Here is a 14,422-nt window from a genome sequence, read left to right as displayed (position 1 = left end):
CAGTCTCCTCAAAGCGTGAGAAAAATCTTTAAAGTGCAATTTGACAAGAGCTGACCCACTGTAAGAATCACTCTTGCTTTCACAGACATAGGGAGGAAGAGTTGGCTCATCCAATGAAAGCAGCTGTCTTCCAAGCTTCACCCACACTCGAGGGGTATTGTCTCACAGACGAAAATGACCAACTGGGACAGTTGTTTGCCCAAGTAATACATTTCCAGGAGGCAGAGGGTTCCCACTATTTCTGGTGTGGTAGAGTTCTGCCCCAGAGAAACCACTGAATGTCACATTTATTTTGGAGAGCAAGGAACTGGGCAGTGGGAAGTGAAGCATCCTGAATAGGTAGCTGTATCTTGGGGCTTTCAAGGAGCACACCGGCGGACACTTATATGTTCACAGAGGGGACCCAAGCCTTGACAAATGTGTGACTACAAGGGGGGGGTCCCTCCCCGGTGTTGACTGCTATCTTTGAACCCAACAGTATTAGGGTGAATGATAGCTGGACAGTGAGGTAAGATCTATTCTTACCTGCATGTTTGAAGTAGTTGCTAAAGACATAAACGGGGATACCATCAACTTTCCAGATGAAGAAGGCCCTAGAGCAGACCCTTTCTCGAGGGATCATTCTGGGGCAGAAACATGTTGGCAAAAGAGACGCAGAAAGGATGTTCTAGACCTATATTCTTGGTAACAACCTCCGGTGTTTTAATCCATCCCTGTGTGCCGCAAAAATAAAAGGGAAAGCATGGGGTTTACACAAAGGTTGTTTTATAGAGTCTGAATCCCTTGTATGACGAGAAGAATATTTATTCAAATCATCCTCGCAATGAGGCCGAGACCACTGTGTTAGTAACATCTTAAAATGGTGGGCCGAACGGGTCGATGATGAAGCATGCCATAAAGAGTCGGTGAGGCCTCTCCGTCCAAATTGTTTGTGCTTCTCGATTTCCCTTAGATATGACTTTGCTATTCCGAGAAATATACAGGAATAGGAACTTTGCTGTACTTTAATGTGGCTCTTTGTCTTTCAAGCTTCACCCATACTCAAAGGGTAATGTCTCACAGAAGAAAATGACTAACTGGGACAGTTGATGACCCAAGTAATACATTTCCAGTAGGCGGAGGGTCCCACCATGGTGTATGCCTCTAGCCTGGATGCTTCAAGGTATGGTAAAGTTCTGCCCTAAAGAAACCACAGAATGGCAGCATTTATTTTGGAGAGCAATGAAGTGGGTCGTGGGAGGAAGTGAAGTATCCTGAATATGTAGCTGTATCTTGGGGCTTTCACTGTTTTCACTGCTTGGAATTTAGCCCACAGTGAGTGCTTGAATCAGGACAACCGGCAAAGTCATTATTAGATTCAGCAAACAGCAGATCTGAGTTCACTTTCCCATTATACTTTTGGCTCCTGCTGATAAACACCCCCAATGCATTGCATGTTTCAAGGGACACATTTATTTATTTATTTATTTATTTATTTTTTGACATTTATAGAGCGCAGCGAATACCCTAGGGCGTCTTATGTTATAACTCTCTAGGTGAGTATTTGTGGGATTTATTGACAATGGGAGGGCTTTGCACTTAGCCCAGTTAACCTATGCCCAGAGAACTGTGGGAATGATTGTACAGAGAACATCACCATTACGCTACAAGGGAAGTCGTCAGAAATGTGATAGTAAGTAGAATAACATAATCGTAGAGAAGCACTAGTTGAGCGCCAGTTGCTCTGGGCGGACCCTTACACAAGTGAGATCTTCTGAGAGCTATGGATAAGGGCTCAAGGGTTAACATAAACAGTAGAGTTTACCGGAAGCATCCTGATGAGCCCCAAAAGAAAACATCCCCTCTTGACTCATATTGTGGGACACTCATACAACCAGTGAACCATATATATATATATATATATATCAAACCACAAAGTGCCCTGAGCTGCAAGGATGCACACAGCAGCGAGCCCACCATCCGGCCTGAACTTGACAAAGCGCCCTCACATCTCGGCAAACAAAACAGCCTGACGCGTTTCGAGGCTTCGCGCCTCTTAATCATAGGCAACTGCAAACAGGTGAAATTTGGATCGCTTCCCTTTTTAATTTGAATCAAAGCATGATTGTCATTGGTTGTTACAGCCCTTGTTTGGCTGCGCTGAGTGCGTGACAATATTGCATGCTGGGATATATAGTATCCAAAGGAAGACATAAAAATTATACCAGAGTGGGTTCCGTTCTCATCTGTTTAAATAAAGCATTATTAAAAAGTCCTTTGTAAGGGTCCGAAGTGCTTTTGGGCGCATTCTTTTAGTCTGGCTTGCTGCGCTCTTACAGGGTTTGAAAATTGTTTCCGTCCTCAGCCTCTTTAAGTTCCAAGATGGTGCAATCCTCCGTGGCCGGGCCGCCGCGCAAAAAATCCAACCACAAAGTGCCCTGAAGCTGCAAGGATGCACACAGCAGCGAGCCCACGATCCGGCCTGAACTTGACAAAGCACCATCAAATTTCGGCAAACATAACAGCCTGGCGCGTTTCGAGGCTTTGCGCCTCTTAATCATAGGCAACTGCAAACAGGTGAGATTTGGATCGCTTCCCTTTTTATTTGAATCAAAGCATGATTGTCATTGGTTGTTACAGCCCTTGTTTGGCTGCGCTGAGTGCGTGACAATAATATTGCATGCTGGGATATATAGTATCCAAAGGAAGACATAAAAATTATCCCTGAGTGGGTTCCGTTCTCATCTGTTTAAATAAAGCATTATTAAAAAGTCCTTTGTAAGGGTCCGAAGTGGAAAAGGGGTCGTGAAATCCCTGAAACGCGTAGGCATCCTAAATAAAATGTGGAACAGAGCACAGACTGCATGTGAAAAAGCCGGAAGGTAGAGTGACTTCGAGTGTGCTTCCAAGCTTCAGGGCATTTTGTGTGACACATTTCTACACGGCGGTCCGGCCCTGGGAAGCAGCACCATTGCCAATTGGGAAAGAATCTGTAACCAGCTGGCGAGGCTGCAACTTTGAACTTATCAAAATTGGATCAGCAAGTCACTTGGTGCTAAATGAAATCTGCCAATCTGAGACACAAACCTACTATAGGTAATGAAAAATTTTTAATTACGGACTGCGCATTTGAACTCAGTAAAGGAACCCTATGTCCCATCATGCACTGTAATGATTGACAAAATGCATACGTTACCTGCAAATGAATAAAACCGGAAATGCAAGCATGAGAAGTTGAAATGCTGTTGTTTGTTTAGCCCATGAAGAAGGGGTCGTGGAAACCCTGAAACGCGTATGCATCCTAAATAAAATGTGGAACAGAGCGCAGACTGCACGTGAAAAAGCCGGAAGGTAGAGTGACTTCGAGTGTGCTTCCAAGCTTCAGGGCATTTTGTGTGACACATTTCTACACGTCGGTCTGGCCGTGGGAAGCAGCACCATTGCCAATCGGGAAAGAATATGTAACCAGCTGGCGAGGCTGCAACTTTGAACTTATCAAAATTGGATAAGCAATTCACTCAGTGCTAAATGAAATCTGCCAATCTGAGACACAAACCTACTATAGGTAATGAAAAATTAAAAATTACAGACTGCGCATTTGAACTCAGTAAAGGAACCCTATGTCCCATCATGCACTGTAATGATTGACAAAATGCATATGTTACCTGCAAATGAATAAAACCGGAAATGCAAGCATGAGAAGTTGAAATGATGTTGTTTGTTTAGCCCATGAAGAATGGGTCGTGGAAACCCTGAATCGCGTAGGCATCCTAAATAAAATGTGAAACAGAGCGCAGACTGAACGTGAAAAAGCCGGAAGGTAGAGTGACTTCGAGTGTGCTTCCAAGCTTCAGGGCATTTTGTGTTACACATTTCTACACGGTGGTCCGGCCGTGGGAAGCAGCACCATTGCCAATTGGGAAAGAATCTGTAACCAGCTGGCGAGGCTGCAACTTTGAACTTATCAAAATTGGATCAGCAAGTCACTCGGTGCTAAATGAAATCTGCCAATCTGAGACACAAACCTACTATAGGTAATGAAAAATTTTAAATTACAGACTGCGCATTTGAACTCAGTAAAGGAACCCTATGTCCCATCGTGCACTGTAATGATTGACAAAATGCATACGTTACCTGCAAATTAATAAAACCGGAAATGCAAGCATGAGAAGTTGAAATGCTGTTGTTTGTTTAGCCCATGAAGAAGGGGTCGTGGAAACCCTGAAACGCGTATGCATCCTAAATAAAATGTGGAACAAAGCGCAGACTGCACGTGAAAAAGCCGGAAGGTAGAGTGACTTCGAGTGTGCTTCCAAGCTTCAGGGCATTTTGTGTGACACATTTCTACACGTCGGTCCGGCCGTGGGAAGCAGCACCATTGCCAATTGGGAAAGAATCTGTAACTAGCTGGCGAGGCTGCAACTTTGAACTTATCAAAATTGGATCAGCAAGTCACTCAGTGCTAAATGAAATCTGCCAATCTGAGACACAAACCAACTATAGGTAATGAAAAATTAAAAATTACGGACTGCGCATTTGAACTCAGTAAAGGAACCCTATGTCCCATCATGCACTGTAATGATTGACAAAATGCATACGTTACCTGCAAATGAATAAAATAGGAAATGCAAGCATGAGAAGTTGAAATGCTGTTGTTTGTTTAGCTCATGAAGAAGGGGTCGTGGAAATCCTGAAACGCGTAGGCATCCTAAATAAAATGTGGAACAGAGCGCAGACTGCACGTGAAAAAGCCGGAAGGTAGAGTGACTTCGAGTGTGCTTCCAAGCTTCAGGGCATTTTGTGTGACATTATATATATATATATATATATATATATATATATAGTAATTCGTAATGGTGGAAGACGAATAAAGTAAAGCAATGACAAAAACTGCCTCAGTTATATTGGAATACTTTCAACAATGATTGATAGCTACAGAGGAAGGTCATAAGTCTAAATAAAAATTATTTTCAAACAATCATGAACTAATAAAACAAATATTTCTCAATAATTCAACATTTTTAATTAAAAGACGAGTACATATAAAATCATTATATCTTATACACAAATTAAATTAGAAAAACACAGGTCCTAGACAATAATCTTGAAGACAATATTCACAATAACTACCTAATACATATATATAAATTCACAGTTAATGATAAACATTCATATTTCTTAGATCACATTGAATTAAAAACTTGACTTGAAATATTAGCAAATCAAAATCTAATCTTTCAAAACATTTCATTAAAAAAGTGGCATGACATAATACAGGCTCTCGACGCGCGTTTCGGCGTTCCAACAAACGCCTTCTTCAGGAGCCACACAAGTACACTGAAACATATGTAGAAAAGAACATATATAAGCACATATTTTAATAAAGTTATCTCACAATTCTCAGACTTAATTACGACCTGGCTACAAAACTCACCAACTTTTTATTGTTGCATACTTATACCATTTTCTATCAAATTATCGAAAAAGGATTCATTAGCAATCTATCATATTCATAAATTTAAACATTTTACAATTTTATCCTATTGCACATAGTATCCTATCCTCTTTAGTCTGTAGCTATCTCTATATAACAACTAATAGAAAACGATAAAAAGGCACAATTCATTGTCATGTAATAATAATGTTTGAGCAGTTGCTAGATGGATTACTTTAGGGGGGTGAGGAGTTGGGCAGGGGCGGGAAAAATATGGTTTGCTAATGTCAGATATGTAGAAAAGGTTAGGATAAAAGTGATATTTAAAAGGGGGTGATACCTAAAACACCACAATTTTAGATGTTTTCTGATAAAAAGCATCTCTTCATAGTACGATCATTTTACTGTTATTTTAGTCCAAAATTATATTGTTAATTTCCTAGTAGTTAGCCTTTCTTAAAACCAGTGTACTTACTAGATTCGAAAATCGTTTGTTTCAATGGTATGAAAACCTTGGGTTCCCTTGTCATATAATCTGTTAGTCGTCAAAGGAACACGTATAGGCTAGACTCTAGTTAAAAATCTCGGGCTAATTAAAGAGACTATCTTGGGTGTATTCTTCGTTGTTTGTATATTGTAGAACAAACGAAGGTTTCTTTTGATGTTCTCAAATTTTTTTATATATTACCGAACCATTATCTCGTTGCCGGTAAAGTTGACCGGTTTTCGTGTACATTCCTGATACAGTGTATCTACGTGCAGTCAATAATTCTCGCACCTAACTTTCCCGTCTGGTATATCCTTGGATATGGGTTTATACCAATATTCCCTGTAAAACGATAAACGAGGGATCGGCGGGGCTGCCAGATACTGTGGACGGCGTCTCCCGACCGTTGCGTCTGATATCATCTAAAATTGTGGTGTTTTAGGTATCACCCCCTTTTAAATATCACTTTTATCCTAACCTTTTCTACATATCTGACATTAGCAAACCATATTTTTCCCGCCCCTGCCCAACTCCTCACCCCCCTAAAGTAATCCATCTAGCAACTGCTCAAACATTATTATTACATGACAATGAATTGTGCCTTTTTATCGTTTTCTATTAGTTGTTATATAGAGATAGCTACAGACTAAAGAGGATAGGATACTATGTGCAATAGGATAAAATTGTAAAATGTTTAAATTTATGAATATGATAGATTGCTAATGAATCCTTTTTCGATAATTTGATAGAAAATGGTATAAGTATGCAACAATAAAAAGTTGGTGAGTTTTGTAGCCAGGTCGTAATTAAGTCTGAGAATTGTGAGATAACTTTATTAAAATATGTGCTTATATATGTTCTTTTCTACATATGTTTCAGTGTACTTGTGTGGCTCCTGAAGAAGGCGTTTGTTGGAACGCCGAAACGCGCGTCGAGAGACTGTATTATGTCATGCCACTTTTTTAATGAAATGTTTTGAAAGATTAGATTTTGATTTGCTAATATTTCAAGTCAAGTTTTTAATTCAATGTGATCTAAGAAATATGAATGTTTATCATTAACTGTGAATTTATATATATCTATTAGGTAGTTATTGTGAATATTGTCTTCAAGATTATTGTCTAGGACCTGTGTTTTTCTAATTTAATTTGTGTATAAGATATAATGATTTTATATGTACTCGTCTTTTAATTAAAAATGTTGAATTATTGAGAAATATTTGTTTTATTAGTTCATGATTGTTTGAAAATAATTTTTATTTAGACTTATGACCTTCCTCTGTAGCTATCAATCATTGTTGAAAGTATTCCAATATATCTATTGTCCCTGTCGCCGGAACTGACAACGCCGAATCAGGGGGTCCTTGTTTGTCTGACATAAAAAAACTGCCTCAGTGACTGCTCCCAATCATTTGGTGTGATTTGCCAGGAGTGATCACAGAACCGATATATATGGCCTAGTTACGTGGCTGGGGCCTAAGGTAGGGCTCCATAATCGCAGTCATTGTGCATATCATTTGTTTTTAATAAAATGGCACTACAGCCCCCTGCATGCATTGGACCTTGTCTCATTGAGAGCGGCCCCATCGGGGACGTGTCATTTAGTGAAATTGATACTGGGGGTGAGTGCGGCACACAGCACTTCTTTTCAGATACGCCTTTGAAAAAGATGTATTATCGAAACGCGTCAGGCGTTTGGAAAGCTGCGTTATCTTCCTGGCCACAGAAGCTGGGTCCATACCTGGGGAATACAGGCTGGTAAACTGCTTTACTCCTTGCGTGCCACTAAACAGGGCTACCATGCGTTTTGGAATACATATATATATATATATATATATATATATACACATACATACATACACACGTTAGGGCAAGCTGGATATTTTAAGGGTTTTGGGTGGTATGGCTTTTTGATGCCAAGGGTATTTTTAGGGTTTAGCATGCTTATGGGTGTTTGAAAATGTATATATCTATATATATATAAAAAATACTTACATGTAAATAAATCACATTTTCGTTGTAAAGTCATGGGTGGTAAAGGCATAGTCGTGGTAAAAACCTGCATGGTAAAGACGCTTGCGCTGTGAAAAACGCATTGTAAAGAAATGCGTGGTAATGGCAAGCGTGGCCCTGTCATACACCATTTTTATACGGTAGTGGATGAACCTCACTTCCGACGAAAGTAAGTACATACTGCTACAGAGCAAGCGTCTGCCAAAAAGGTATATCATACCCAAAGAACAAAAAGTTCAGAATTTGGGACTTAACCTAAACTGATAAATAAAATCAAACCTTTGGGACTTTCTCTCTGCTCAGGGAAAATATTTTCATGTCCCCCTACAATTTTTCAAGGCAATAAAAACATGCCTCTTTTCATTGAGCTAGGCCATGTGGTGTAATTCTCACAGTAAGCAAGACCATTGTTATTGGTAGCTCCTCCAGCTAAGGCTGAAAAGCATCGCCCCACAGCTTCAACCGCAAGCTCAATACAAGAAATAAAATGATAATAACTTTCCGTTAGTATCATTTTATTTTTTGTATTGAGCTTGCAGTTGAAGCCAGGATGTTAGGGCGGGCGGGGCTTGGCTCACCGTGTCACAGGGAGGAGGAGTGGTGGCTGCACCTTAAGTGCACATGACAGTTTGGCCAGCCGTCTCGAGCCGGCCAAACTTTCGTGCGCACTTTGAATGTTCTCCACAGGCTGTATTGTGCAGCCTGGGTGGAGAACATGCCCAGCCTCCCAGTCACTCTCTGAGTGCCAAACCACGATGCTCAGACCAGTCACAGAGCTGCTGTAAAGCAGCGTTGTGATTGGTCAGGGGATTCTGGGAGGCTGTGTGCTTCCTGCAGGAGAGAGGACAGAGAAGAGACGACGGCAGTATTCAGGTAAGTGTTTATTTTGTATTCCCCCCCTCTGTGCCTGCCCCACCACCCCCGTTCCGTAGCAGCCGCTACTGTTTTAAGGACCTGGGGAAAAAGACCAGTGGGCACCCTTCTCACTTCATCCCACATTAAGAAGACTAAAAGGAACCAAAGGGACAGTCATTGAACGCATAGTTACTTGTTACATACCCTCGCGGACTTAGATGTGCCTTTCTCTCACTGCACCAATATTGCATGACATATTTGATACTCATACATGTCAACACCGATATGTAACCCTCAAGTTCCCCCTTAGCATGCACCCTCCACTGGTCTTCTCGCCTTGACACCAACATTATGCAGGGAATTTGCCCGAGTTCCTGCACATTTCCTTCAGCAGGCATCCATATAATTATGTTTCTCTATGCCCAGGCGTCCAACTGAAGTCCATGTCTAACACCTCAGAACAACATAGTCGATGCACAATTAATCGCCCCCCTCTTTTACAAATACACAAACAAGGATTAACTGAAAACATTTGATTTAACCAATATCTAGGACATGTTGCATAATTCTCGCTGTACATCAAAGGTCCACCCCTATTGGAAATATTCCACCTGCACTCAAGCAACTTTTTATGCTTCATAGTCTAGTCTAGTCTAGTGTGAGGTCACCACATTTCCATGAATGTGACTTCGTGGCTGTAATGCACAAGTAAGTTGTCCCTCCACACTACAGTTGTTCCCTGTCCCTGGCAGAACCTCTGTTTCCAAATTTGGTATTTACTATTAGGAAACCGCAAATTTGTGATTTCCTAATTTGCGATTTCCTAATAACGCATGCGAATCTGTAGGAATCGCTATGAGGAAATGAAAGGCTACATACATTCCCTTTTGAGATTCCCAAATAGCTATTTCTGCGGATTTTCTATTTGGGGATTTCGTACATATGGCCTATATGTGTTCACTGTCTGTGAAAGGAAGACACAAGGTGCTGGTGAGTGAAAAAACCACCCAAAAAATGTGATCAAGAAGATGATTATCGCAACAGACTGTATATTTTAATCAACAGAGTACATTAGGTGAACGTTGTTGTTGTAATTTGTTTGAACAAAATGTACTCTGTAGAAAAATATGAAATTCCAAAAGTAGCCTTTGTTGCCAAATCAGTGTTGATGATGTTTTGATGCTTAGAGAACTTATCAGGTCATCATCAGGACTAAAGGTAATTGCGCTGAGCACATAATCACATCTAGTAATTATATTTTTACTGGTAGATATAAATACAAGATGTGTCTAAATTAATGAGATGCTTGGCAATGACCGGGGATTCGGATCCATCCTTGTGGACAGGAAGAGCCGGGCCATGCTTTACAAATGTAAGTTAAGAAAAAAGGAATTCCTCCCAGGCCTGCAAAATTATGAATAGCATAATCATACGCAAGGTTGAATTCCAAGAAAAAAGCTTAGCTCATCAAAGTCTGCACCTGCTCTGGGCACGGACACAATGTGCCACCCGAAAGGCAGACCATCGCAGCCGTTTGCCTCCACCTCCCCTGAATCACTATCATTTTCCACTGCAGACATCAGCTGCCTACCAGTCTCCTCTTCATTTGTGAAGCCTTGTATTTGCTTACAGATAGAATAATCACTTTTTTCCAAGGTGTGGGGATAGCAGCTTCGAGCCTTTTCTCGTATGTCCTACAGATTGTAAACCGGCTTCAAATGACTTCACCTTTCTCAAGACACATGGTCATTACACATTTCAAGTATGGCTGCATCCATACCGAATATAGATAGTGAAGACAATTTGCAATCTACAGGTTGTAGAACATGTGGCACTAAGGTGCTATCCCCATAACGCACAGACAAGCGTTTCACAGTATATCCCAATAATAGTGAAGTTATTTGATGCCTGCCCATATTGACAGACAGGCTTACACCACAGGCCTCTGGCACCTACTTGTGTACCTTGACTGTGCTATTCCTAGCAAAAGAATAGTGTTTAAACAAATGCCCATCACAACTATTCTTTTTTGCATGGCAAAATGCAATAACGTTAAAGGACAGACTATATCAATTAATGAGGGACATATACCGCAAATACCATAAAAAAGGATAAATACAGCCAGCACCTACTCTGTCCCTACAGAGGCTCTTTCAGCCTTGCAATAAAGACCTTGAACTGACTTTTAAAATCGGTCCCAGTTATCTTTAATTTAATGGGGCCGTCTCCAATATAACATCAGTGACTATAGTTATAGAGAATATGAATATACTTAAAATAGGTTTTATGTTTTCCCTCCCTTTCAAGCATGAGCACTTTTTGGCAAAACTTGGTGGGCACCTATTCAATTTCACTTGCATTATTTATTCGTACAAAATAATGCTTTGCTGTCTGTTTTAATATGTGCTGTTTATCTGCCTCAGTTTGCCTTACAAATGTACTATGAACGCTGGTTCATGAATATAATTATTACCTTTAAGACAAATGCCTTTGAGGTAAATACAGTTTACTAATTATATTGCATTAAGGGTACTGGTTTGCAATGTACTGTCTCATATTTACATGACAAGTGGGATACATATTCCCTCTTTGTACTTCCAACACCAACAAGCACTGCAAAGTGATTAACAAACATAAGCCCTACTGATGAGATGGGTCAACCAGAAACAAAACAGCAAAAGCGGAGGTGAAAATGGTACTTTCAGCCCTTTACAATATTCATGGTGTCAAGAAACAGTTGGAAGCAGCCTGGTATTTAAATGTTACTGCAATTTAAATGTTATTTGACAGCACAGATTGCTGCTTGCTAATTATTGTTGCAACTTTATCAAGTCTTTAATGCTATCAATGTAGTGTTGAACGTTAAATAAAACCTCAAGGAATAAAGAGGCCAGGCATCATAAAGACTAATTTTTCCAAGGTTACACCCAACATGTCAACTTCCTATCCTCCTCCTGCAGTTTAGAATGGGGAGTACAAATGATTCAACCCTGTCCCACAGCTTCTTAAGGCCACTACTAGTCATCATCTGTAAAACCTCCAACACTATCTCTGTCTACCTCAAGGATGCCCATGTCTGGGTGCAAGGCAATTACTGAGTGTTCAACAGGACCACAACTGGAATTCTCAACATTGGCCAGCCTCTCCATACACTTCAACATTGGCCTGCCTCTCCATACACTTCAGCATTGGCCAGGTTCTCCATACAGTTCAACAGTGGCCAGCCTCTCCACACACTTCAGCATTGGCCAGCCTCTCCACAGAGTTCTGCTTTATGATTGGCCTCATTCTCTCAGGCCCTCTGCTTCTGCACTTTCTCGCAACGACCAAACGATCAAGTCACCAAGCATTCCAATGATCAACTGAAATGGCCCAGAAACCTCACCCCAATTGAGTTTCAAATGTATTTCTGAAATGTTCCATGACGAGAATAATAGAATCATAAGGTGTGCATTTCTAGTGAAAAATTGAGTTCTCGTTCATAGCTATACAAAGGTATTTATAACACTGTCACGTCATCAAGATTTTATACTACATAATATTAATTTGTAATTGTAATTGTATGTGCACATATATTGAAATACCAAGTGTACTTTAACTGATGTGTAACTTTGCAGAACCGGAGGCCTTAAGTTTCTGAGCTCAATGTTTAAACTTTCACGTGAGAATCTTTTTGCTTGCATGTTCTCTCCACTGCAGGTGCAGACTCAAGGCTTCATTCGATAGTAAAAAGACATTGGGCATGTAGATGTGGCGTGCAGGAAGAGGGGAACCAGCGGCACCTCCTTCGCGCTGTTTCGTAATCAAGGAATGGATTTCACTTCGTCACGTTCAATGATAAAGCTGGCTTCCTGACGAAATAAAATTGAAAAGTGACTCACTCCAGGCTACCGGAAACAGCAGGCAGGGCTCGGGCTGTGTCTGTGCAAGTCTGAGGACAGGTCGGACCCGGAAGCAGGCTGGCGGCGTCGAGTTACGCAACAGCGCGCGCTGCGTTTGTAAACGCACATTAATTAGCTTGACTGTTTTATAGACTCAGAGTGTTGACTTTGGCAACACCTGAATGGCCTCCGTGCCAATAAAAGGTTCTTGTGTTGTGTCGCGCCGCGTGAGGAGTTTCCATCGTGCACTGTGTCTATTCTTGACAAGAAAGAGACGGAGAGCCCTTTGGAAGGGAGTCCAACTCCACATTTTTGTAGTTTTGATTGAACCTACGTGATAGGATTTCCTCAAAAGCAGTTTTATATAGCGCCAACGCGACCCGAAGGTACTGGAGCGCTTTACAGGAGCACCAGTTTACGCGATCTGCCCAGAATCACAGGATGTTGAGGCGACGCCAAGATTCGAAGCTGCTCAACATCTTGTCAGGTCGGACTTCTTCAGCCAATATCGGATTCCTTGTCAACTGCTCATTCGTAGCATGCGGGGACTTACAGACCCATACAAAACACGGGGAAGCTAAAATACAAAAGAATCGCCATCTAAAGCCCAGATCTGGGCAGACTGGCAGCACTTTTCCCAATCTCTAGACGGCTCTTTCCACCCGCAGGGACCCCCGATGACCTGCCCTTAGCAGGGGACCCCTGTTTACACTCCACTGCAGTCTCTCCCTTCTGTTTACTCCTTCGCAGTCTTTTTTTAGGAACCCCGGGACTGTTCCCTCTCTCGGGGCAGGTGTCTTCGGCCCTCCACCACAGGGTGCAGCTCTCCTCCGCTCTTGGCCCTCTTCGATCAGATGTCACTCCGGATTTAACACCTCTCCCCCAGTGCAAATGGATTTATTCTGTCGTGGCATGGGGTAACCCCACTATCTCCCTAAATCTCACCCTCCTATCCCAGGTATGCCCCCTCCACCGTCCATTTCTATCCCATAAACATCGCGTCTTCATCCTCGGGACTTCCTGTCTCCTTACCTTTCAGCCTTACCACCAGCCCCCCGCCCCCAAGTACTAGTGGGTCCCCTTTCTTACCTTGGGTCTGTTCAGCCACTTCCTCACCAGTGCGGGCAGCATGTCTTGTCATTCAGAGTCTAGCTTCAGGGAGGCACGGCGCCCCTCCACCCCTGTCCTCTGCCCCTCGGCGCCCCTCCACCCCTATCCTCTGCCCCTCGACTATCTCTTAACTCCTCTCTGCTCAGCCTGTCCTCGGTATGTGGCTTCCACCCGCCCCTCCCCCTTCCCCGAATCTTTTTTCTCTCTGTTTGTTTACTATCAACACTCTTCTCTTAATACGTTTTTTTCCCTTCTACATTCCGCCCCTTCTTTACTCCTCTCGCGTTTCGCCCCACTCGCCTACTACTACCTCTGTTTTTACTCCCGTAGCTACTGAAAGTTGTTCCTGGTTTCCTTTTTTTCTCCGCCCCGAAAACTTTATGCCCGCCTCGCATGTACAACCAAGCCCGCGAGACACCCTGGGCGCTCCTGCTGCACACGTCAGGTGTGAATGCCTCACCAGCAGAGCGATCTTCATGTCCGTGCAGGTCAGGGCAACTCACCACCGCCCTTGGGACAGGAAATAGCCCCGACCCCCCCCCCTGCACCAAAATAAAAGCGGCCCCCATTAGTGAATCACATAGTAAGAAAAGTGGCCCATATTTGTAAATAGGGCCGTTTTGAATGTGTAATGACACACTGTATAGGTGTATGGGACACTACA

The 14,422-nt window shown here is 42.2% G+C and overlaps 1 protein-coding gene across 2 annotated transcripts in view; it reads right to left on the bottom strand.

Moving 5' to 3' along the window:
• The window catches only part of LOC144768810 (uncharacterized), a 163,034-nt gene extending 148,867 nt beyond the window's left edge, over window positions 1-14,167 (bottom strand). The window contains exon 1 of one of the 2 annotated variants that reach the window (XR_013598632.1): window positions 13,738-14,167. Coding sequence is in view for 1 of the 2 variants with exons in the window: in XM_078652770.1 (XP_078508896.1) it covers window positions 13,738-13,779 (42 nt within the window). In the remaining variant the exon portion in view is untranslated. The remainder of the gene's footprint in view (window positions 1-13,737) is intronic. The other variant, XM_078652770.1, reaches the window with a different exon arrangement.
• Between the last annotated feature and the right edge of the window lie 255 nt (window positions 14,168-14,422).

This window comes from Lissotriton helveticus, chromosome 7 (genome assembly GCF_964261635.1).
Source record: "Lissotriton helveticus chromosome 7, aLisHel1.1, whole genome shotgun sequence".
Taxonomy (NCBI): domain Eukaryota; kingdom Metazoa; phylum Chordata; class Amphibia; order Caudata; family Salamandridae; genus Lissotriton; species Lissotriton helveticus.
Note: the sequence above shows the minus strand (reverse complement) of the source record. Positions and strands in the feature narration are given on the sequence as shown.